Source organism: Hylaeus volcanicus, chromosome 7 (genome assembly GCF_026283585.1).
Source record: "Hylaeus volcanicus isolate JK05 chromosome 7, UHH_iyHylVolc1.0_haploid, whole genome shotgun sequence".
Taxonomy (NCBI): Eukaryota; Metazoa; Arthropoda; class Insecta; order Hymenoptera; family Colletidae; genus Hylaeus; species Hylaeus volcanicus.
In genome coordinates, this window is record NC_071982.1 from 13,562,896 (window position 1) to 13,586,601 (window position 23,706).

The 23,706-nt window shown below is 43.1% G+C and overlaps 1 protein-coding gene across 11 annotated transcripts in view; it reads left to right on the forward strand.

Annotated features, from left to right (window-relative positions):
* Positions 1-23,706, forward strand: part of LOC128880531 (solute carrier family 12 member 4) — a 142,884-nt gene that overhangs the window by 33,464 nt on the left and 85,714 nt on the right. For 2 of the 11 annotated variants that reach the window (XM_054130734.1, XM_054130733.1), the window contains exon 2: positions 12,992-13,526. The exons of 3 other annotated variants lie outside the window; for them this stretch is intronic. In XM_054130734.1, coding sequence (XP_053986709.1) covers positions 13,469-13,526 — 58 coding nt within the window. In that variant the 5' untranslated portion in view covers positions 12,992-13,468. Of the gene's footprint in view, positions 1-7,117; positions 7,135-7,154; positions 7,901-9,406; positions 9,971-10,013; positions 10,033-10,074; positions 11,021-12,991; positions 13,527-23,706 lie in introns of those variants that run through there. 6 more of the 11 variants (XM_054130736.1, XM_054130730.1, XM_054130729.1 and 3 more) reach the window with 6 other exon arrangements.

Sequence of the window (23,706 nt, forward strand, 5' to 3'; positions counted from 1 at the left end):
GAGCAAACGTATGTAAAAAGAAGATTTGGAGTTTTTAAAAAAGGGGGTTGGTGTGAAGCTGACCCCGCCGAAATTGAATCGCGTATATCTTTTGAACTGAAAAGGGGTAAATGAAAATTCTAATCGAGCATTCGTGAGCAAACGATGAGCAAACGTATGTAAAAAGAAGATTTGGAGTTTTTAAAAAAGGAAAGGCCAGCTATACTTGATAAACAAATTTCCACGGAATTTGTCTCGATTCGTTCCGAGTTCTACAGTGGATTTCTGGTTGGACATGATCGTGGAATAAAGTGAAATTTGTTGGAAATTTTGTCGAAGACGACTCGACGTTGGAATTTCAAATTCGAAGAAAAAGGAGAATGTACGTGCCTGTGCAATATTAAAAGTCAAATATCATTACTAACATACGTAAAATGTACATAATGCATGTCGAATATATTCTGGAATTATTATAACCATCATTTCGTTTTACTCTAGTGCACATACATCTTCGTTGCACTTACCACGTCCTTATTACATTACTTTATATCGCGAACGCATAAAATCCGAAATCTAAATATCAGGTACAATTACGCATTGTTCTTTCGAACGTCATAACGTCGGAATTCCGATTAGTCACTCCCCACTAAACTTTACGAGCGTGCCAGTCTCGAAACGAAAAACCAATAAGGGACCCAAACAAGACTGTAAATAAACGGAGGATTCTCAGCTACCTACACGTTAATCTCGAGAAAGCCAAGAGGAGGAAATTCACTGTTTCCGTCCGAGTAAACGTTTCTTCGCTTTATACACACGCTTGTAAACTTCGAATGCAGCGAGACTAAAAGAACATATTTCGCACGGTTTATTTGAACGGCAAACATTCCCGCCGTTTCCCGAGCAAACATCAGCCGCGGCGTGTCAATAATTTCAGCTTAGAACAAAGTCACGGAGAACGACGTGCGATTTTTCAAGTCGCGGCCGAAGCTTAATCTTCGAAGCATCCGCAAACAACGGTAAGCCACGGCGCCGACGGGAACGATGGACGTGAGACTCCGCGGGCGTGAGCACGCGTTTTAATGAAACCGGAAACTCGGTTTTCCGCGCGCACCAGGTGCGTCAGAGATGGCTATTATTCGCGTTATTACGATTTACGGAGAGTACCTGGGGCAACGGTGGCACAATGGGCGCTGTTCTTTCGTCGTTCCGCGAATTAAAGAACTAAATTCGGTCCAATTAAATTTACGGACAACGGGCCCCTACGGGCTCGATGAAAGAACGACTTTGGGGAACGACTTTGGGGAACCACTCTTGCGTTACCGCGCCATGCGTTTAGACTGGGCCAGAGGTCGTCGAACCTTACCTGCCTTTAAGTGACGTTAGGTCTGAGGCGGTTATCGGGCGTCGAATAAAAGAAATGCGACCAAATCTCAATTTATACTTTTATTTAGCGAGTCACTCCACGAATTAACAGAACTAACTTCTGAACTAACCGTATTCGTTCGCTCAAACGTCACCACGGAAAACACATTCTTTCTTTCCTCTTACGTATCGCTTGCACTCTGTTTAAACAAACACATTAAGGAACATACTAAAGAACATACTAAAGAACATACTAAAGAACATACTACCCGATTCTACGTATCAACATATGTTCGACATTCAAACCAATAATCTACACGTTCAGTCAACGCTATCGCGCAGCACTTACTTCAATTCATTCCTTCAGACGTATCATTTAAAAATGAGCTCGTGTTCATACTCGTTTTCATCAGGATCTCATCTATCCACGTAAAACAAATTTTGTAACAAACTCGACCTCCACAAGCGTGGCTCGCAGCAGAAATGATACTTGCCACTGTTGAACTTGAAGTAATGATTCAGTTTAAATTAACTAGCGCATAGAACAAGTAGATTCGATCGGAAGACGTAATGGAGATACGTATATTATCCCTGTCCGCGGTAATTTTCGTCGTTTTCATTCTCGAACGAGCGTGAAATGCCTTTTGTCCGGCTCAACGGCGTCCAATTATCGAGGTTGTAAATCATGGACGTTTTGAACGTGGAAAGAATCGGCGGTTAAATTTCCGGCCGCGGGAATACGTAGACTCGCGCGTAGTTAAGCTAAAAGGGTAAAATTCGTGGGGTGTGACCCGTCCATCCTAATCGATCGCTCGTGTTGGAAGTAGTGCCATCCTATCTGGTCGCGATTACACAATCGACCCTCGGCTGGGACGACCCTTGCTAAGCCCGCGTTGTACACAACCGTTGCCGGCTTTTACGCTCGCCCCTAAATATCGAAAACGGCCTATCGCGCCGCGATGCCTAATATGGCGGCAAATTTCTCGGTTCGAGGGCGAGGAAGAGGGCGAACGGTTAGCTCTTTACGTGCTTTCTTAACCTTCAGACCTAATTCCACGACGTTCCAGGGATGTTGTTTACATGGAACGTTGCTGTGTACCCGCGACATCGGTCGTCGCTGGAAATTGTTTGTGTTTTGTTTGCGGAGTAGCTTCGAGGTTAGGTTTCGCTTTTGTTTCAAGCAGCCTCTGGCTGTGCCATTACGCAAATTGTTCTTGAAGGTATAATGTAGGTACACTTTGCTTAAGCGAAGCAAAGTACACTTTGCATTTATGATAAGAATAATGTGGCTGTAGTAGGTATTGAAATTGGGGTGACGATTATTAACGCAGTGGCGTCAAGAATTTTTATTTTTATGAACATTACGAGCTTCTCAAGTTTAGCGATGATCTTTTTTTATACGACCTGTATAATACTTCTATATTACCTCGTATATACAGAGGTCACTTTGCACCCGACGTTTAATATTCATTTCGAGCTACCAACGACTCTTCTAAATCACAAACTTACCCAATCCTGCACATCGGTGGCTTAAAGAACACTTTGAGTCTTTCTTCCGCCGTTAATAAGTATGGCGGAAGAAAGTAGAGCCCCAATGGGCTAACATCCGTAATCCTAAGAAGCCCTCTCGTGAAGGATAAAGTATGCTTTATCGCTATTATTCTGGAAAGCCGATCGTCATGGTTCTTAAAATATCGGCTCAGAGTCGAGATTTACGCCGATGACGGCTTTGGCTTTGAATGGTGATGGAATCGAGCGTATTGCAATTATTTAGTATCGAATTCTTGACAGTAGCATCGACAGGATACGTTCGACTGTAACATGAATACCTTGCGGAATTGAAACGGTGCATTCGAGTAGAATCGATTCCCTGTCGAATGGGTTTCATTAAATGCTTCGAAATAATTATTTTTACTTACTTATTTCTAATATCATTACCTGAAATTAAAACGAAACTAACGAGTGTTTCTCTTCTTTATCATATAAAATTTTAATTTCTGTCGCGTTCAAAAGAATTCGTGTTCCATCGTACGAAAATTCCCCTTGAAAAGAAATAGTCGCGTCTCCCCATTAGTTCGCTTAATGGAGGTTTAGGGTACACGGAAAAACCGATCGGGTCCCTGTTAAACGACGCTGTGTTTATTTTTATCTCCGTGCCGGGCAGATGGTAAATCCTTTTATCGTTCAATCCTCTTACGAGTCCAATTCCGAAATACAGTTTTAAAACCTTTTATTCTCCAGCCAAGTGGAGACGTCTCGTTTTCCGTTATCTTCCAGTTTTCGGAGCATGTGCTCCCCTTTTCATCGTTACACGCGTTTATTTTGGGTTTATTGTTAACTATAGTAACCGTATAGGTTCTCCCCTTAATCCTTGTTAAATCAATTCGGATACATTAACGTGGAACTTCTGCGTGGTTACATAAACACGACAAAAGGTCATCAAAAATTTCGTCGAAAGCATCCACTAGACTTTTTGGAGGAAAACAAAGCTAAATTCGTACAGAGTCGAGTAAACTCCGTTCCCGAATAACATATCAAAATTTTATATTCCAATTTCCACTTGCATTTCGTTTATAAATTCATTTGTAAATGCGAATCCGTTGATGGTGTTTCGGAAACGTATGCCAGACGTTACTTTACGAATGAATTTCACATTTTGATTCTTTATTCGGAGATGGAGTTTGTACAACTCTGGGTTGGTAACACTCGCGTTATATATTCCAACGATTTGTAACGAGCTCGCGCTCTCGATAGCCCGACAGGACCCAGTTCGCGGTGAAATATCGGATTGCGCAGGACCGGATACGTCTCCAATCAAATTCTTCGACAGCTGAGTAATTGATTCGACGCGGGAACAGTCATCGTTCGCGCTTAACATCGTCGATGAGAATGGCCAATTAGACCGATTCCACGCCGATACCAGTTCCAGCGTTTCTTTTTTTTCTCTCGATTCGCGTTAATCGTTCTTCTGGCAGGAATTCATGCACGATACCGCCATGGTAACGTTGTAATAAATCCTTTGGAAAGAGTAAAATCCTTCTATCGATGACAATTCGTCAGAACCGAAGTGAAATGTTGCTTCTGGTTCTTTAAAACGAACATAAATTTAACCCGATCTTTAATGAGGTACTGCCAATGGATATAGTCCAGTTAGAATTAATCATTCATAAAGAATGCGTCATCAAAAACCCTCGATACTTCTCCAAACAAACCATAAAGTGCCTATAATTCCCGATTACACTTTCTAAATCGAGAATCGAACCTGTACAAAAATTCGACCTCCTCCGATCGCCTCGAAACTCGAACTAGGGAATAATTCACGTCCCGATAGCCAAATTATTACCTCAAAATTTTCGAGAAAGCGAGATCGGTTCAAGTATTCGCAAACGAACACGCGAATCGAGTCGTTTCGCGAAGCGTGACGCGACGGCCATTTGCAAGCGGACCGTGACGTCAGAACGCGACGGTATCAATCGGCCCACTCGACGGGCCGCGAACGCTCGAACGGCAAAGTCCCCGGGATTTATGCATCGCTCGAACAAAGCTCGTCTCCGTGCCGTGTAAACAACGAGATGCGCCTCGCAGTCGCACGGACTAATGTCGCCTGGTCAACAAGGGCGCGCGTAATGTGTCTACTATTCGAAGCAGCCGTGTCATTCCGTCTCGTGAATAACCAGGTTGCTCGCGTTACTCGAACATCACGGATGCTCGGAATCGCGCTTAATCCGCTTGGCTTACTCCGAGACGTTCCACGGGGAAGTAGTCAAGATTAGAGCGGGAACCGAAAACGAAATCTGTATAATAGAATCTGTGACATCGCATTGGAAATGGGTGATTAAATAAATGTTTCTCTTTTGTTATTTAACACTTTGCACTCGAGGCATTTTTTCTGGTATCTATCAGCAAAGTGGTGAAACGAGACTATGGCCTGGCAAGTAAGGGGAATCAGTAGAAACAGACACCGGTCAGACTTGGGCCACGATGAAAAGAAAGCAGCAAAAATGTTACTCTAGGCAACAACTGAAGAAGTATACCTGTATCAAACGGTAAAATCAGGTAAACCAGTAGAAACAGGCAACAGTTAGACTTGAATAATATTAGGATGTTGGATTTTACTGCGAATACTGTAGACAGCGAGAGCCGTCGTATATTACGAGTTGTTAACTATCAGCAACTCGAGATGCTTTCTTAGCATTCTATTGTCACGAATACTAAGCTTACATTGACTTCGAAAATAAGATCTCTAATTTGAGATTTGAGGATCAGGTCACCTTTGCCTTACCGACAATCATTTTATTGACACTTCGAGTTCCAAGGAAATTGAACCTAAAGAAAACCTAGTAGTGAGTAAGAGTCACCTCTCGAGTGCAAAGGGTTAATAAACTAGACTCTATTATATTCAATCTATATCAAGGAAATTACGTCCGTACCGCACATCTTTCAAAAAACTAAACTGACTGAAAGAAAAATCCATTCACAGGAAACCGACCAAGATTAGTCGTTCAATAAAGGGACCATTCATTAACGCACGTGTTCATTCGTTCAAAGGATATTACATAAACACATCCTATCATGTGTCGATCGATTTTTGTTAGTCGTATATTCCAACACATCGCTTGTTATATAAAAATGTTTATATAAAGCATTCAGTTTTCTGGTATTATTCGTGAAAGCTATCTATGTATTTTAATATGTAGAGGGATGTTTATTATGAAAATGAAGGGGTGAAATAAAGTGGCGCAGCAGGAAGAGTAATCAGTGGAGAACTGGGAGGAAAGTGGAAAAGAGAAATGCAAGGAGAGATGCAGAGGTTGAAAGTTACAGGATGGAAGGCTGGTGGAAGGTAAAAAATAAGAGGAACTTACGGAGGGTGAAAAATAGGAGGAACTTCCCAAGGAAATGGGAAAACAGAAGGGGATCGGAGAGACGTACGAAGGAAGGTGGAAACAAATGAAGAGGTAAAAACGGTTATCTAGAAGAACCTGGAACAAACGGATCCGTAATGCGCAACAATGGATCTGAAATATCTGCAAAGAAGTCTGCCGTTCACGAAGGAAACTTATGTACATAATACGAACATAAACTCGCGGGAACATAGCTCCACGATAGGGTGGAGAGGACATTGAACGAAAGGTACACTGTCGTTCAAAAGTCGGGGATCATCAATCATTGTCAATTCGTAAATTCGCCCCTTTGGTGGAGAGGGTATCGCTGATGAAATGTATACACATATCGGTGTCCTCATCAAAGTTATTAAACTTAAATTCAGTTTTATACGAAAGGGTACATTCTCGTGTCATTTAAACATATAAATTTGAACGCAGATACGAATAACACGATTTTTATTTTCAATATCGGAATATTTTTAAGTACAATTCCAAGGTAATAAATAAGTCTCAAACAGTACCTCGATCTATGTATATCGTGCTTTGTATACCTAAGAAAATATCAGTTTTGATCATTCGAACCCCTTCGATGGCAGATTTTTGAACGACAGTGTATAGGACGGCTCGTGGACAGAGACACCACATACCTGACCACGGATGGAACAGAGAAACCTCGAAACCTCGGCACACACACAGAGACGGCCAACGGCCAGTGGAAACCCGGAGGGTTGGAGGGAGAGAAAGAGGCACAGAGAGGAAACAGAGGAGAGGGAGGTTCCTAACGTGGCGTTAGCGAGCGAAGCAGCGGGGTGGTGGTTGTGGGTGACGGGTTAGGTCGGGTGGGTGGCGGTGGTAGCTACTACACCCGATGGGGTAGTAGTAGGTGCGCACCCTACGCGGATACCAGGTGAGTGGGGCAGAGTACCGACCAACCCCCGGGACAAAACGCGAAAAACCACTTGTACGTCCCAGTCCTGGCTGCTGCCGGTGTCCTGGCGATCCTCCCCCCGCCCCGGGGATCCCTTCTGCCACCCCCTATTCCGTCGATCCCGCTCCGTGGGTTCCTCGAGGCGTCCTGTCGCCAGTCAGTCATTCGGTCAGGCCAGTCCCGCGACCGACGTCGATTCGAATCGCGACTCCTCCTCCGACGCTCGTGTTTCCTTCCATCAGTTTAAATACGACCGCGAGCCGCGCCAGTGTCCCTGACGTCCCTCGTCGATCGAACGCGCGGATCGATCTAGATCCTCGACGCCCACGAGAGGAGCCGCGGGGAGAGAAAGTGTCGACAAGGGGAGAGTGACGACCCAGGCGATGCGAGAAGCACCCTTCATCGATCCAGGTCCAACCAGGAGTGAGACGACGCGGTCCGGGATCCCGAATCTGTGATCCAGAAGGATCGAGGATCCTCAGCGAGTCACCCAGTGCGCGGCCAACCTACCGAGTTCTCCATTCTTTTTTTTTCTTCTTCTTTTCTTTCTTATTTTCATGTCTTCTCATGAAACGCTGCGACCAGGATTGCCTCTGAGTGGTGTGCTCCACGAGCGATGCGAGGGTGGTTCCACGAATTCGTACTTCTGAGTATAAAATGGAGTCTCGTGAGGGGAACGTGCAATGGGGAGCCTTGGCTAACGGGGAAGCAAGATTTCTTGGATGTTTGCTTATTCCGAATTCTTGTAAGGGGTGTTTTTGAATGTTCGAAGTAAACTGTGTCGAGCAGGATGATTATTGGCGGATCGTGTGACGTTAAATTTATTATTAAGAAACCTTCGTGATTGTGATTTGCAAGGAATGAGCACGTAGATGTTAATCCAAGGCGTGGTTCTTCGGGGGAAATGTATTCGGATTCTTTGTGCGCTTTGTTTTCCGTGGAAGATGCAGAGATACGAATCAGAAATCCACCCAGAGGCAATCCTCTTCGGCTCCCCAAAACAGTGAGGCTCCTTTGGGAAGAATTTATCTTCTTTTCTTTCTCGAGGGAAAATGATACTGATATTTCATGAGTAATACTCTGGAACGTCCAGAAAAGGACACCTTTGGTCGAGAAAAAGAAACGTATAAATACTTGTTTCCTTTTCGACAAATTTTATTAACTCAACCAGAGATCAAAATTAACAACTAACAGAAACATTTTTCTTTCGAGACGTTTTTTTTAATTCGCAATCGTCCCAAGAATCGATTCATGACCGGTATAATTCGCGAGTTCATCGCCAATGGGTTTCCATTCGACACGTTGGTTGTTGGTTAATTTTCAAGCATGGTTCGCTCCGTTGTTGAACAAACGGGGCGTCGTAATTGGCTCGGGGAAAACGCGTCGCGATGACTTGTTGCTCGATACGACAGCTTTTGTTCACCCTAAATGTTCTAAAAATATGTGTTTCCTCGCCAGAAGTGGTTAGTGAGAAAGGCAATTAACCCCTTGCTGCCTCGCGCTTCTTCCTCCCCCGGGTTAATAAGGGAGAACACGAATTCGAGGGTGAATAATATTGGACGAGACTTAAACGTAATTGAATTACGCGTTTTCCGAGGCTTGTCGCGTTGTCAAAACTCCCGCCCTTTTAATTATAATCGGCTACCATGTTTTAAAACGATGAGGTTATATTTAAGACTAGCCGTGCCCCGCGCGAAATACTATTTATTTTATGTCGTTCGCATTGGACCGCGTGTTCCTTCGTGAATCAGTAAGTGACTGTCGTTTCTTTTCCGTAACTCAGATGTTTCGATCGATATTTCCGATAGCCGAACCCCGCGGTTTCACCCGTATGGAATATTAACGTTGCAACCCCTTCGGGGTTGAATTTCAAAATATCCTTCCTTATTCCTTGTATACATCACAAAGGAAATCTCTGGGCAAAATTTCAACTTTCTAGATTCAAGGGTTTAGCCTGGACATTGATTGGAATCAGTCGGGGCATCATTCTTATATATATATAGATGATTTTGCGAGGGGAAAAATGACTCGAAAATGACAGAGTTTTTTAATTTAAGCTTTCAATTTTGAGAAAATTGGTCTTGAATCTCTTTAGAGCACTTGTACGACTTGACCAGCATGTCTGACTATTATTCACCATTTCTACTTATATTGCTAATTTATGTTGCTTCTGTTATGTTAGTGTCCATTTCGATCAGTTGTAATCATTTAAGAAATTGCAGTTTGCATAGAAGAGGTATGGTACATTAGACAATGCCAGGATCAGTAGAGCTGGCCAGTCGTGGTCAGACATGGTTAGCCAAACCTTTCGATTTATTTTTACGAAAACGAAGTTTCCTATGAAAAAATATTATTCTTCATTTTCGATTCGTTTTCAAGCAAAGAATCAGTCAGGGCTTCATTCTTATATATCTATAGATCATTTTTAATGAAACCTACACGATAGACTGAAATAAAATTTAAATGTATACATGAATTTTTTTTATGTCATTTAATTCGATAGTATATTAAATATGATTTTTTTTTTAATTGTTGATTGAAATGAACAATTATATTCATACTTATACGAATATAAATTATTCCAGAATCAGAGTGATTTTAGTTCGTGGTATTATATCTTCACATGAAGTATCGAGATAAATCTGTTTAATAGAGTACTGCCCGAAAGGGATTCAAAATTGTATTCAACAAGTGCTTATCGAGAAGTGCACACGCAGGCTGGCCTGGAAAGAAAATCGAAGCCCTCGGGGGCGAAGAGTGACTGCAAAAATGGACAAGCAGTGTCCAATGGAGATGGGGAGTCACCCCTGTCGGGGTAATTTACGATTTCCTGTTCCAACTCGACGCGAGCGACATACTTCCCTTCCATTCGTCAAAGTAAGCAAAGGTCGTCGGTGACGCCATATTTATGCCACTGTTGTCCGGTCGCACGATGCAGAAAAATTGCTTGAAAAACGTCCGGGGAAACGGAAAATCAAAATAAAATAAAAGGGGCATCTTTCATCTTCGAAATTTACACTTGGGAGCAAAATTCCTATACAGCAAAAAATTTAATAACAATTCATTCTAGAATTATTCGACCAATATTTTTTTTTTTTTTTTGCTAAGTCCAGTTAATTACTAAATACTTGTAAGTCCAATATCTAAAACACGTAGTTCAAATATAAACAAGTAATTGCCTCCTCGTAAAACTTTCTTTGTAGAACGGCAGAGTCGAGTCGGTTCCATCGCTGTCCTTGACGTTCGATCGTCGTTTTCCCATTGAATCGGAAAAATTTATTTGAAATTTCTACCCATTGTCCACGACGGCAAGGGAAATTCGATTCACGCGACTCGTTGCGCGATTTCTCGACGTTCAGTTTCGAGCTGAATAGATTCCCCGGGCAGAAGTTGCTCGTCATGAATGCCACCGATCGTGCATGCATACAGAGGCTTTACACGTCGATACATTGTGGCACATATGGGATCAACGTGGGGCGTGATCGATCAGTGACGTGTTACTGAAACAGCCGGCTAACGTTGCTCCTTTCCGCAGTGTCTCATGAATGTCGCGCGTTATGCGAATCGATTTTCGATTGTGCCAATTTTTCCCGTCCTCCTCGCGAGTGACGAGGCACGAGACGTCATTTTCAATTAAAACGATCGCTCGAAATAACATATTAAATTTTTACGTTCGGACGATGCTTGGAACTTTTAATACGAGGAAGTGTTTTATCTTTTGTGGTTTTATTTTTAGCTAGAAGGATGTTCTCTAGAATATTTAAAAAGGCTTGGAAAATTATGTACACAGGCCAAAAGTTGTTAACCTGAAAAGAACCTCTGGGAAGCAAGTTCCTCGTCGTTTATCAACGTCCACGTTGTAAAAGTAGGAGAAAAAGAAAACCGTGTCTCGTGACTACGTGACCATAAAGTTTAGTCTCTAGATTTCCCATTTTCCGTTCTTGGTTCCTATTCAATAAATTCTACGGAGAAGAAAGATATTTCACTAACATTCTTGGCTGTTCGATTGTCCAATTTCGAAATCATCCACACCGGTTTTCCACGGACGAATTTGAAAATCATTCGAGGACGCGACGTTCGCACCGATCACGAAAAAATGACACGCGATCGATCACACGCAGGTGTCATCGAACCAACCGAATGACACAGTTTCACCGTGTCGTGTCCAAGGTACTCAATTTTTCATTGGACTCACGTGTTACGAGTATCATCCCATTTTCATTATTAATCCCCCGCTTGTAATTGCGAACGACGAGCATTTCCCCTCGCGAGTCCTTTATTACTCCTACCTTGGTCAGTTTCGTTATTTCCCGCTCGAACATTTTCATTTCTACTCCAATTCAACCGTAAATTTTTAAACGTAAATTTTCACGAAATATTTTCCTCGTTTTTCGCGTCCGATTCTTTAAAACGTCGCAAACAAGACGGTAAAATGTCTAAAACGAAACGACAACACCTCGATTCCCGTACTTTCGTTTCGTTTTATTCCGTTAAAACCACTCACGTCGAGGAAACAGGAGAATAGTTTAAACTTCTCTTCGAAAGTTTCCAGCTAGATCGAACACGACAAACAATAAGGCCAAAGTGATTTCCCGGACCAGATGGGGTCCAGAGTTTCCCTCAGATTTTATCTCACAGCCCCGTTAGTCTTCTTTTCGCCGTGAATTTTTCTCGCTTCGGTTCGGAAACCGGAATCTCAAGTTTCGCCGTTCGCTAAAAACTTTTCAACCGTGCTTTTCAACCGTGCTTTTCAACCGTGCGAGCCGTGTACGTAAATACAAAGTAGGTTCGTCGGCGGTATGACACACGCGGGATCGATGATGCGCGTACAAGAACTGAGAATACGAGCGTCGATCAGCGGATGCGTCGTCGATGGTGGACGAACGAGGTCGACCCGGTTACGTTGTTACCGTCCTGTCCGTTATTCGGTTTTTACTTCGGCCAGGGACTACGGGGAAGATTGATGACTCTTGGGGGCCCTCTACACATCCGAAAATGGGAGGAAATCTATTCGAGGATTTTGGAAACGCCTTTTCCGCGTCGCGTCCCACGGGGAACTTCTTCGGGTAATTTGCGGAAGGTTAGGTCTCTCTGAATCTCCTGTCGTTAATTTTGATAGCTGTAGTCACTCATAAAAGGGATGGGAATTGGTTTGGGGAGGAAAAAGTCTAATGGGAATGTTGCCTTAGTTTCCAGAATTTTATGTTGATTGATTAAGAATGATTAGGTGGAAGTGGGGATTAATAAATTCTTCATTTTTCTATGTGTTGGAAAAAGATTTTTAACCGACTTCGAAAAGGAGGAGGTTACTCGATTCGACGTGTATATTTTTTTTCTCTTCTTTTTTATAATTTTGAATTAAAATAAGTAATAGTAATCAGAAATTACATTTTTATTTTATCAAAATATTCCTTTTTTCAGGAATATTACTTAAATTATATATAATAAATTTAATTATATATATATTACTTATTTAATATATATTATATATAATAATAAAAATTGTATATATATATATATATTATTTATTTAATATATATTATATATAATAATAAAAATTATATATATAGGTATATAGTATGGTTTAATGACGTTAGGTGAAAATGTGGCTTAATATCGAAGCAATCCAACAAAAAAAAAAAAAAATTGACAATAGAGACGGTGCCCAACAGAAATTTGGCGAAAGTGTGTTCTAACGACTCTTCTCAAAAGGAGCCTCTCTTGAACCTACCCCTTCCCAGAAAGCATTTCAATTTCTCGAGTCCCAGAACTCGGTTTCGATTTCCCACCCAAGTATACCTTCGAATCTCTATAACTCCAATCCCGCTATTTCTAGCGGACTTCCAATCGTGCAACCTTACAAGCAACAATAGAGATAGGGGTCATTCGACCGGAGAGCCGACGAACATTTTCCAGACAGCAGCCCCCGCGTCTATCGACCAAAACGCAACCGTTTATGTACCGTTCGACCTGCTGAAACGTAGTGCGTAACGCGAACAAAAAAAAAAAAAAAAAAACAGACTCGAGGTCGCGCCATGCCGATTACCCAAATTTCCGTAACGCGATACCAGAATTAATTTTCACGCTTGAAAGAAAATCTATCGAGTGCGTCGCGAAAATCCGAGAGCTTCCGCGACGATTCTCTGGAAAGGGGGAGGCCGTGGGCGATCGAGAATAGGATCGTTCGATAAATCAAGGGTGTCTCTGGATGTTATCGGACCGTGTGCCAGTGTCGTGTGTCTGAAAAGCCCCGAAATCGGTCGGTGAACGGAAGAGGACGCGAGATAAGGTGCGCGAGGGAGCGGAAGGAACCATGAGCAACTCAGGAGCCATTCCCCTGATCTTGGTGAAGAAGGAGCAGCTCGTCGAAGGCAAGTAGTCTCAGTCTTTTTATCATTGTCGTGGTCCTCGATTGCGCCGCCCGATGCACTCGTGACCGTTCCCATTGTGCCCGGACGGATGTTTCGCTCCGGAGTCGCCACTCGAGAGGAAACGACGTCAGGGCGTCTTTCTATCGATGGGGGATTCAATAGAGATCTGTGTCGCGCTCGGGGTGTCATCGGGAACATCCAATTTGAGATTTTTCCGCCGGATGAGAGGGTGCTTCTGTACGTTACTCCGCTGATTCGCGTCTGGAACGTATTTCGTCGCTGATAGGAATTGTGTCGCGTTTATGTACCGTTCGATGCATCTACAGGGGAAATGATACTATTGGAATGTCCTCGGGTTTTGAGAGTTATTACATTCGCGACCGGCAGATGTTTTACGTTTCTGATACTGACAGGGAGAACTTTTTAGCTGTCCGTCTTCGATTGTTTCGATTATTGGATATGTTTTGAAGGATCGAAAAATAATATTTCATATTTAGGATGTGAAACGACTCCCTAAAGTATCAGCTGTAATAACAGCTCATCTTCGAAACTATCATAGATACAAGAAAACTTATTTTTCCTATTTTTCGGTCATTCAAAACATATCCAAATATCGAAACAATGGGAGTCGGACACCTAAAAAGCTTTCCTTGCGAGTAGATTTTAATCCGAAACAAATTATAATTTTATTGGACAGGTATCGAACTTGCTGTATACATTTATTTTGTTGAGATACATATCGAAAAATAGCCGAGATACAGTAAATCTTTAGGAACGTTTTTGCTTCGCGGTCTCGTCTGAAACACACCGAACAATTTACTCTGTTAGAAGACGTCAACGTCTGCTGAATGAAAAATTTTCATTGATGAGAACTTGCTATTTTATAAAGGAAATATTTTAAAGGAAATGTACCTTCTACAGTGCTTGAACACTTGTGAGGGTGGGTTTATTTCGATATAGCGCGGTACGAACTTTTTAAGCTAGCACGATGGGGTCAGCTATCGAGTGGCATCGACGGAAAATAGATCAGCTTAAAATAAACATTCGACATCAGTTTCATATTACCCGCAACGTCGTTAAATAATGCTGGTGTTATAATTGCGTCTCTAAAAATAACATTGACGAAACCGACGCTTCCATTGTCTTACATTTCGGCCAGTTAATATTTAGCAAAACCGTCGATTCGTGACACCGTATCTCCTGATACGAAGCGATTATCTAGGATCGTGACTTCCTATTTAAAGCTTGCCCCTAAATGGGAGTTTCACGCGTGCGCGTAAAAAATATGTAGTCAGCCAGGAACTCGTGAAAATTTTCCACCGCGTACACGGTGAGTAGCTCGTTCTCGTGAAAAATAAAAAAAAAAATATACAAAAAGAGTCGTTTGGCTCTGAAATAATTGAGGAAAATTTCGTTCCACAATTTCCACCACGAGTTTCACGTACGCACGTTTTTCACTGTGGAGTTTTAATTCCGGCAGGGGTTTAGAATTCCAACGATAGGGAAGTATGGAGAGGTCAACCAAAATAATGAAAAATAGCGTACCGTATCTCACGAACGATCAATTTAGAATGAACGAAAATGGTAATAAAAATTTGAGTCTGACTGTGTGGTTCTTATTTTTTTTTCCTTTCCGATTAAAAAATTTACATAAGGTTAATGTTATTTTTACTATTTGTTCACGACCCAGTAGAAGATTCATAGACGATATAACGATCGTCTTTTGCATTACTATCGCAATAGCTTTCACTGGTACATATTATAAAATCTAGGTCTGACTATGACCCTCCTATTCTACTGATTCATTGATCGAACGACCTTCTTTTTTATACAAAGCGATACGACTCCTCTTTTCCCTATTAAAGAGCGTATGCATACAACAGTTTCTTTCGCGACCTTTTCAAGTATACCTAAACGATTTCAGAGCATCAAAATCATTATTTTCTCACCTGTTACCCCGACGAGAAACTTCGTCCGACCTGTGGCTTCCTAATTCTACTGACTCGTGCATCGAGCAAGATTCCAATTTACCTTCTGGCCTCCGCGATTGCTCCTCGTTAGGTTTCTCGTCGAAACCAAGCGCCTCGTAACCGAGTTAACCGGAGAAAGGTCCTTTCTCTCTGTCGCTCGTAAATTTCACCCGCGAAAGCTTCTCCCCGCGCGATTTTCTCTAGGATCGTTTTCGTGGCAAATCCACGGCAGCGTGTCTGTTTCCGCCTCGCCTGCCCGTATACGAAAAGGCTAGACCAATCCATCCGCGGATAAGCCTAACGGATCGTTCATTCCACGATTTACCCTGGTGCGTTCGTGCTCGCACCCCTTGTTTTTGTTAAACTTTACCTTCCTGGATTCGCAAGACAATTTCTTGTAGAATTTCTTTCTCGGACCTCCCTTCGATGAAGAAATTTAAGAGACGGGAAGAATTGATAGAATAATTACAACAAAGATTAAATATAAATGCAGTAGGAAGTGTTGAACATTGGATTAAAATCCTAAATGAATTCCTATCCCCTCAGGGGCTGTAACCACGCTTGATCGTGGCTACAGTACGGGTCTGGCGATCCCGAGGTATCCTAGCTATAACACAGTGTCATTTATTGAAATTGTAACTAATGAAATTAACCCTTTGCACTCGAGGTCTTTTTTGGTATCTACTAGCAACTCGAGATGCATTCTTAACATTCTATAGCCACGAATGCTAAGCTTCGAAGTTAGTCGGAAAAGGAGGTCGCCTTTATCTCGTCGACAATCATTTTATCGACAGTTCGAGTTCCAAAGAAACGAAATCGAAACAAACATTATTGTTAGTCGATTTACTGCCAAGAGAGTCACCTCTGGAGTGCAAAGGGTTAATACGAAATCTTCCCTCTCTCTCGATAAAGTTCAAATGAAATCCACCGATCGTCTAGCTCCGAATTCGATACCTCTTCAATATCTCCTTCTCCCCAGGATTTTCAATTCCCAAAATGAATTCCCCGCGCCACCTGGCGCTTTACCGTGAATGGGAATTCCGAAACAAAGCGGCGAGTGTTTGACGTTGCAACGGAATTCGTAGTTGATCCTCTTTCGGCGAGTCTCGCGTAAAACGAGCGGCGTTCCGTCGTTGAGGCGACTTGTTTTCCCGCAAAGCTGGCATTGTACGAGCAACGATATCTGAATGCGGGAGCTCGAGAACAATGGGACGGGCCATCTCCACGGAAATCCTCCGCGGAAATCCTCCGCGGATTACCTTTGGCGTGGCTGTCCGTTGGAAATAACGCCTGTCCGCGAGACGTTCGCTCGAGCTTCCGAGGGGCGAAAAGATACGCGTTTTCCTAGACGCCCTCCGTCTATATTCGGGAGCGACGACGACACAGCTTTTTGTCTGCTCTTCTATCGGCCCAGTCGTTCCGGAGTCGACAAGGGATTGTCGCGCGACAATCGCGGAATCGATACCTCCGGCTTGGCACAGATCTAAGGGATGGCTTTTTTCCCTGACAAGCGAGCGAGCTTTGGGAATTTATTCCGTGCGAACGTCGCGATGGACTCGTTTGGAATTTTTATCGTTCTTTCGGGGTGCTTTCGTGACGCGAAAAATATTTTTTGTTTATCGATAGAGTAAATAATATGTACGGGACTGTCGGTTGAGTAAGACGATGTCGGGTACGTTCGTGGTGGACTTCGGGTTGGAGAAAGATATTACGTAACACAGGAATGTACAGTTATCGATGATCGATATAATTTGTACGAGTACTTCGAGGATGTAGTAATACCTGTAGCAAGTTTGAAATTGATAGGTCTGGTACTTCTTGTTAAATTAATTCGAGATGTTTTGTATATTACAAGGTCTTGGCTACATTCATGGTCAATTTCGGATTGAATATTATATGACAAAAGAATGAATGATTATTAACATTCGATAAAATTTACACGAGTACATCGATAGTCTCTAAATATTCATGCCAAGTTTGGGATTGGTAATCATGGTACATTTTTCAGAATTGATTCACGAAGATGTATCGCAATTTAGGAACTAAAACGAGCAGTATTCGTAGTTGTAACGCGAAATTGAAGCTCGATTTTCCCTCCGATAGGAACGTCTCGGTGAAAATACTCGCGGGAGCCTCGTGATTTACTCGTTCGCGAAACCTATACGTCGACGGCGGAAAGCAGCGGCTTTTAAACCATCCACTGGAAAAGATATACGTTTTCTCGGCCGTACGTAACCCGATCTAAGTTAAATCGGTCGATCGTTAATCTTTAAAGCTCGCCGGGGCACATAATGACCATAGTCGTACGCCTTTTACGAGGTTTAGTAGGTTTAGTTTCAAGGATGAGGCGGCGCAACACGGACACCGAGTAGAAATACCGGGAACGGTTCTGATCGTTACTTCTTTAACGTCGACGATTCGCCACGGGAAATTTCGCTGTAATTCTTGCAAGGAAACCGGGGTAAGTCCCGGAAGAAGGGATTTATCCACGGCCATTAAGCTTGTTACTTTCAAACTATGTAAAACCCACTTATTAAACAGTTAACACATAGTATAGCTGCAAAAATATGAATAATTAATTTTATTTATCGTTATTATTTTTATGAGATTTAAGGATTGCGCGGTTTATGATTTCTTTAGGCCGATCGCACACGGTCGCAACCGATCAGTTTCAAACCACTATGAAACTAGTTGCACGCGACCGTGGATCTAGGTAAAACAAAGATAGCGGAGTAGGTAAAACAAAGAGCGCGAACGGTTTGCAACACTAATTTCAAATCGGTTGCGCCCGTGAGCGTTCGGCCTTAGAGATTACACACGGCGCAACCGACTTGAAATTAGTGTTGCAAACCGTTTGCGCTCTTTGTTTTACCTACTCCACTATCTTTGTTTTACCTAGATCCACGGTTGCATGCAACTAGTTTCAAAGTGGTTTGAAACTGTGAAATGCGGTGTCAGTCGTACGATAGTTGGAAGAACAAGAAAAAGGTATGTTAGGCCGCTCGCACACGGCGCAACCGATTTGAAATTAATGTTGCAAACCGTTTGCGCTCTTTGTTTTACCTACTCCGCTATCTTTGTTTTACCTAGCTCCACGGTCGCATGCAACTAGTTTCATAGTGGTTTGGAACTGATCGGTTGCGCCCGTGTGCGATCGCCCTTAGAGATTGCACGCTGTCAAACCGTACGAAACATTTCTCTTCGACTCCTTCTTATCTTCGCACGACCCTCGTTGACTACTATTCAAAATAGCATCCGACACCCTCGTTAGAATTTCTCCGAGGAATATCCTCGGACGCCACTCGTTCCCCAATAAATCCTAAAAACGCGTCTCGAAAGCACAAGATAAATTTATTTCGAGTCCCTCGAGCTTTCAATTTCCTTGTTATCCGGCCTCGATCCGAGCCGATAAACGGTAAGTGCCGGGATCTTCGTCGAATCCGAGCCATAAATCCGAGAATGGGACGGCGGCGCAGCTTGCGCACGCCAATAACAACCGGGGTGCCGAGAGGGGGGACGATGCAATTTCTTTCCCCTCGAAAATCGAGAGCGATACCGATGCTTAAATGAGCGCCAATTGTCCCCAGGATTCCGGGGGCTCGACGATACTCGGGTGCCACGTGTTGCTCTCGCCACCGTCGAATGTTCGGGGGTGGTGAACAGGGGGAGGGGGGCACCTTATCGGTAATCCCGATTCGCGTTTCCTCTTCTGCCACGCGCCAGCGCAAAACACGCTTCTTGCGAGCAGCTGTTCCCACTTTACGGGCCTCGCTGCGCCTCGGCTCGAACAATGGATGTTATGTCGCGGGACAGTTAATCTCTGACACTCGGTGCGCCACGTACACGCCCGGTAATGTAGCCGTCAGTTCCCGATTCCCCTCCCTCCGCCCCTTTTGTCGCGATTTTCCCAGTTGCGTGCCAGGCATTTCATACAGCGTCCGTCCTTCTTTTTTCTCTAGCCCGTTGAAACGTGAAAAATCGACTTTGGAGGAAAATTCTTCAAGTGGGTCATAGCTCGCGAAGGGGAGCACCGTGTATAGGAATGGTTGCTTTTTTTTTCAGAGCCGATTACGAAGAAAAGTTTCGGCACGTGTACTTCGCGAGACTTAACCATCGTAGGACTTCGACACGTAACGAAATAGAAGCCTGCGCGGAAAATTAGCGAGGAAAACTGACGTAGGACAGGGGGATTAATTTGTTTGGCGACACGAGTAACTAGATACGAAAATTCCACCGGGGTGTTGGTGTTTAATGAATTTCGATCAACGTTTCCATCGCGTCAATTATTATTCGCGTGTATATTTATGTAACTATGGTAATTTATACGTCGAATGCAAATGTTACTTCGTGGGACCGTTATGGATCGCGAAGGGGTTGGTAATTGATACGAAACGTCGATCGAAAAACAAATTCCAGTGATGAAATCGTTCTGTTTTTAGCCTTGCTACCGCGTTAATCGTGGATTTCTTTAGTCGAGGCAAAAAAATCGTTAATTCGATTACTAAGAAAAATCAAAGTTACTTCATAGTTTCCCAAGTGCAACCTCCATCAAACTCGTATTACATCGTCCATTTAATTTTTGAATTCGCGTTAGTATCAATCGATCCCAACATTTCTGATAGTTAATTTGATTATTAAGGGAAATCGAAGGTAGTTACTTCATAGTTTCCCGAGTGCAAACTCCGTCAAACTCATACGTCGTCCTACATCGTCCATTTAATTTTTGAATTCTCACTGTCAGTTTCATTCCCATTTCGTATCGCGTTAGTATATCACTCGATCCCACCATTCCCGATCGATGGAAATTCACCTCCGAAAGACCAAAATAATTAATTCCAATGCCCTTATCAATTCCGAGCCCATTCAATATATCCCCGACTCCCTGCGCGAACGGTCCACTAGTTTCGTTTAATTACCGAAAGTTTAAAACCAGCCAGGCTCGGCCCATCGAGCCCCGGTATCAGCAAGTAAATTTCCCCCGAGTTTATATCGCAGTTTCGCGAATTTCAGTTTAACATGACTCGCCGTGGAACTGGGTTACGCAGGCGCTTCGCGTCCCGTAAAATGTGACGGAAATGAATGAAGAGAAAAGCCTAGGCGTCGGACGTTCACCGAGGGGACACCTTGGCTTTAATTGCTTTTTGAGCGAGATGAGAGAGAGAGAGAGATAGAGAGACCGAGAAAAAAAAACAATTTGTACACTCGGAGTCCCGTGGAAAAGGCGAGGATTTTCCGACGAAGATAAATCTACATTTTACAGAGGGCCACGGGACAGTTAATGAATTCACCGAATTTCTCGCGGGACCGGCCGGTGAAGAAAATCTGGAATACGTTCATTTGCACGCGAATGCTTGCGGGGAAGTTACTTTAGCTCCGTGGTTAGCGTTCCATCGGCCGTTAACCATTTCCTCGTTAACGATACATGAGCTGGGACCTGGAACTTAGGTTCTCAGGTGCTTTATCCTGTATCGTAGCCGAAATATTAATTCGGTCGAGGGTTTAATATTCATTTACTCGATGTCTCGTTACTCGGAACCTCGAGAGTGGAACAGCCTGGCTTTAATATTACGAGTATTCGATGCTGGAAACTCATAAATCATTTCAGTGTTAACACTTTTCATGGAGATAGTTTTCGACTTAATGGCAAATAATGATAAATTCGATATACTTGGCGACGGTAGAGGGTTTAATTAATTTTCAAACCATCGCTGGTCGACAGAAATGAATTTCCCGATAAACAGGAAAAATTGACAAACGGCAATGTTTGGCAAAGAAATTGTCTAATATGACTGGTCTATATTCTATGAAACGAATTTCGAGGCACTTTCTCCTCCCCTCCCTCGCCCAAAGCTTATTTTTCATAGGTTGGTGTTACACCCTGGCGAGAGGTCGGTTTTTAGGCCGAGGCAACGAGCCACAGTGGTAAAATGACGTTTGTGAAACCACGATATAATGAGGCCGAGATTTCAAGTGTCACTGGCAGCCTTTTCGAAGCGGCCTGCTGAAATACAGCCGATTCCGGGAGTGGGTCGTTCATTAGCGACTGAAACTTTTGCGTCTCTATCTCCCGCCACCGTCTTCCCGTTAATTCCCCCTTCCCTCTTTGTTTTCGGGAATTCCGTTCCTTCGTCGCCGCCGTTTGTCTCCCTCGTCGCGCTGTTTTCTCGACGAATGAAAAAGTTCGCCTCGCTGTTAAGAGAAAATACCCAAAGGAGGATGTTTACTTCTTAGATGGAATTTTTGTCGAAGGAAATTCATGGCCCCGAGGCATCTGCTTAACCGTTCGCGACCTCGAGAAAAAGAGTCTCTTTAAAGCTCGCTCAGGATATTTTACAGGATTGCGCGTAAAGCTTTCTCGTCGGGGAGGTTTTCTTCGGCAGCTCCGGAGGAGCTTAGTTATCTGCTGCGCAGCTTCGATGTTATTTAGTTCGACGATGTACAAGTAACTGAAAAAAATCATTTTTCTTCGGAGATTTCCTTTGAACCTGATCTGAAAAAGAACGGCGTCTTGCGAAAGGAACTCCGGGGGTGTTGAGCGGTGAATTCTGTCGGAATTTCTTTTTCTTATTGCCTGAAGCGAATATCCTACGTTTAATGGACGATTGCCTGAAATGGTACCGTTAATTGCTGAATTCATTAAGACGGGTAGATCACTCGATGACTTTTCGTCGGAACCCGTTCGCGAATCCTTGGATCGATATAATATTAGAGTACGATATGGTGATGTTAGAACCCTATGACGTAAAGAAAGACTGTTTAATCTAAGAAATTATAGTCCAAGCTTCGTGAACCCCGATAACAGTTAGCTTGTTGACAATATTTATCTACCCTTGCGTTGTTTCGTGCATTCAAGTTACAAACAGTCCCCAATCGACGGACGACGACGTCTATTCCGGGCTCGATTTGCCTAATCGCGGACGCAAATTCCCCGAGGAAGGTATTTGCCTATGAATCCTCCTGACTTCCGTCGCTCTAACGAGCTTGCAGCGCGTTCCTGGCCGCTACAGCTTCTGCCAACACGAATCTGCATCCGGCTCGAACGGTCCACCATGTTTCACGCGAAACGACGCCCAATTACGGCATTCGCTCCTTTCAAGATCGAATTTCCACCCCGGATTCGAGCCTCAAAGTCTCTGATGTTTCTATTTCTCACGAGCAAACGATTCTTTGACTGCAACAATTAACCCTTTGCGCTCAAAGTCTTTTTTTTTCTGGTATCTACCAGCAACTCGAGATGTTTCTTAGCCTTCTATTGCCATGAATTCTAAACTATCTAGATTTGAGACTAAGTTCACCTCGGCGACAATCATTTTATTGACACTTTATTGAGCTCCAAAGAAATTAAAGCTAAAGAAACATTAGATATTGTAGATTTGCTGCGTGAAACCTACTAGTGACTGAGAGTCACCTCTCGAGTGCAAAGAGTTAAGATCTCACGCGAAAACGATCATTCCTTCGTCGAGATTTTCACGAGGAGAACGAGCCCAAACATGACCCTTTTTCAATTTTCAATTTTTATTTAACCGTCAGAGGTACACGTTCTGGAAATAACGCGCCAGTCACAGGAAGTCCCAATGACCCCAGCCATGTTTAAACAATTCCCGCGTTGCCAGTATCGTTCTAAACGACTCATAAAAATTCAGAATATTAGCTTGAACCTTTCAGAATGAGAATATCATGGAGAAAAATTTTCGTCGAATTTTCAAAATGGCGAAAAAAAATCAGCAAAGAGGCAATGGGTAAAAAAAAAACTATTTTACTAAAAAAATCATAATTCTGGCATTTTTTAATATATTTCGATACAATTAATAACTTATAGCAATTCTAGCTTAAAGTTGCGTTTGGGGTCATTCTGACCCCGGGTGACCACGCAGGGTTAATTGAAGGATTTTCAGAATATTCTTGTAATTAGAAATGATTCGAAAAAGGTCGGAAACCTGTACAATCGATCGATAATACCCCTAAAGAGATAGATTAGAAAGTTTAGAAATTTTATATTGTCTTCACTTGTTGCGGTGATAGACGTGCAGCACCGCTTTGAAGTTACGGTGGCCGTGTGTCGATCGAATTTGTTGGGAAGTCGACGTAGAACGAACGTCAGGCCGTGAAACGCTTCAGGCTCTCCTGTGGTTCGCGTATTGTTTAATATTTCACGCGTTGTGACGTCACAGGCAATTACCGGACGCAGCTGAATCTAATTAATTCGCCGA